A 2347-nucleotide genomic window follows, 5' to 3' on the forward strand; every position below is an offset into this window, starting at 1 on the left:
CAGTGGATTGTAGGTCTTTTAGGTGCGCTAGCTATATTTGCTATCTGCTGGATGAAACAATGAATTGCGCGGGCTGGGCTCTGCACACCTCCAGGGAGACGTACGACCCCAGGACATCGGCCCATGTGACGTTGTTGTCCGTCTTTAAGCCATCTTCAATCACTTTTGATAGCTTTTCAAAAAATGACCTTTCGAAACGATTGTCCTGTCGTGGCCGTCGTGTTTTATGTGCCGTGGGTGTGGGTGGGATGACGGTGCCTCTTTCTGATGCCGTCAACGTTTGTGATCCCGTCAACGTTTGTGATCCCACGGATGTTGCTTCCATGTTCTGAAAAAATATTATATGTGGTTAATATTGATATCAACTAACATCATTGTTTTCTATTAATAACTAGACACCGAAATCTCAACATGAATGGAAAGCTGTTGCTGTAGAATTTCAGCGAAAATTGCACTTCCCCCATTGTTTGGGAGCATTGGATGGAAAACATGTTAAAATATTGGCACCAATTCATAGTGGTAGCGAATACTATAACTACAAAAAATGCTTTAGCATAGTAATGATGGTTATAGCAGACGCTCATTTTAACATAATATATGCCAACGTGGGAGCTCAGGGCAGGATTTCCGACGGCGGTGTTTTTAGGCAGACGGCTCTTCACCACAACATCGCAGCAAATACTGCCGGCCTACCTGAGGACGAGTCTTTGCCAGGACAGTCCATCGCAACACCATACGTCTTGGTCGCCGACAAAGCATTTGCTTTATCGAAGCATTTGTTGAAGCCCTATCCCGGACATCCAACAGACCAATCAGAATCAACATATAACTATCGGCTGTGCAGAGCTCGAATCGTTATTGAAAATGTTTTTGGAATTTTGGCATCAAAGTTTAGGGTTTTCGCTAGCCCAATAGGATTACAACCGGCAAAAGTGAAACAGGTTGTAAATGCCTGCATTGTCCTGCATAATTTTTTGCGCAGAGACAATGAATCGAGGAGTCATTACTGTCCCCCTGGAACTATGGACAGAATTCAAGGTGACGGAGTTTGTCTTGGCTCCTGGCGAAACGATGCAAATTCCAATGAAATGCTCGAACTTCAAAGTGTGCCACGACAAGTGCCACGTAATGTTAATGAAATTAGGAATAAATTTAAAGATTACTTTTCTTCACCGGAAGGAGAGATCATCTAAATTCGCGTTATTTTCGTTAAATACCCATACTATTGGTTTAAATACACAAAAAATTGGTTTAAAAAAATTACCTCATTGTTTTCTGGGTCGTCCGTTACCTCCGAGGCTCCGCAAACCTCTCCAGCAGGAGATAAAAACGATAGCCTGTCGAAGGCAAACCATCTAATCGTACTTGCTGGCTGGTTCTCCAGCTGCCGGCGGTTTTTGTGGTACGAGGTTTTCAGCACTTCCCATTTTCGGCGCACCGCTTCCTCTGGTAACTTTAGCAGGACAGCAACTCGATTGAACGCAGCCTTCTTCTTCGAACGATGTTTATAATCAACGTGCTTGGGGTTCCACAGCAGTGGTTCCTCCTTCACAGCATCAATAACATCGAACATTAATTTACGTGTCCACAGCACTCGTTCGCCTTCGCAGACCACGCGCTCCGGTCCATCCATTGCACTCTCGTTCGCCATTCTTTTCTGCGGATAACATGAATAACGATTATTTCTTTTTTCAGCAAATTGTTCTCAAAATTATTTTCCGCATTTCACACTTACCTTTTCCGAGGACAATTTGAACTAATTAGTCAGCCGACGCTTACACCAAACTACGTTCACAGATATGGTCTTACTGTTTTTAACGGACTGTGGTTCAACGCACACAAAATGGTCTAACCCTTTCAACGGTCGGCTGCAAACTAATTAATTTTTTTTTGCGACCTGTACTCATTTACCTGATCTTAAAACAAGGTATTAAAGAATGAACAGCCAACCTGGGAAGTCCCAATCCGCAGGTACTGCCATCTTTTTATGTTCCCGATTCTCCCGACGCATAAACCTATGCTGAATGAATGATGCTTTCCTTCTCTTTCTATTGCCATCTTTGTCATAATCTGATCCGCTCTCGAAATGCTGTCCAAAAATTTGGACAGCGAGAAAAGTTGCCCGTACCAACTGTCAAATTGAAAAATATGGCCTCTCAACCCGAATCGGTACAAATAACCGATAAGCAAGAGGAACTCAACGGCAACTCAAAGTAGCTCACGGATGTCCAACAAAAATGAGTGAATTTGGCTGGGCCTACATACATTTTTCCCCATTTGCTGTAAGTGTGGACGGGGGGTTAGAACTTCACAGGTTCAGTTGGAGTAGAATCTCTCTTAGAACATT

At 43.4% G+C, this 2347-nt stretch overlaps 1 protein-coding gene across 1 annotated transcript; it reads left to right on the top strand.

Annotated features, from left to right (window-relative positions):
- Positions 1-248: 248 nt before the first annotated feature.
- On the top strand, positions 249-944 carry LOC128276954 (uncharacterized; the record flags this gene model as incomplete). Its single annotated transcript, XM_053015411.1, has 2 exons — positions 249-296; positions 396-944. Coding segments are annotated over exons 1-2 (597 nt in total), but the record flags the coding sequence as incomplete, so codon positions are not given.
- Between the last annotated feature and the right edge of the window lie 1403 nt (positions 945-2347).

Source organism: Anopheles cruzii, unplaced genomic scaffold, assembly GCF_943734635.1.
Source record: "Anopheles cruzii unplaced genomic scaffold, idAnoCruzAS_RS32_06 scaffold03213_ctg1, whole genome shotgun sequence".
Lineage (NCBI taxonomy): Eukaryota > Metazoa > Arthropoda > Insecta > Diptera > Culicidae > Anopheles > Anopheles cruzii.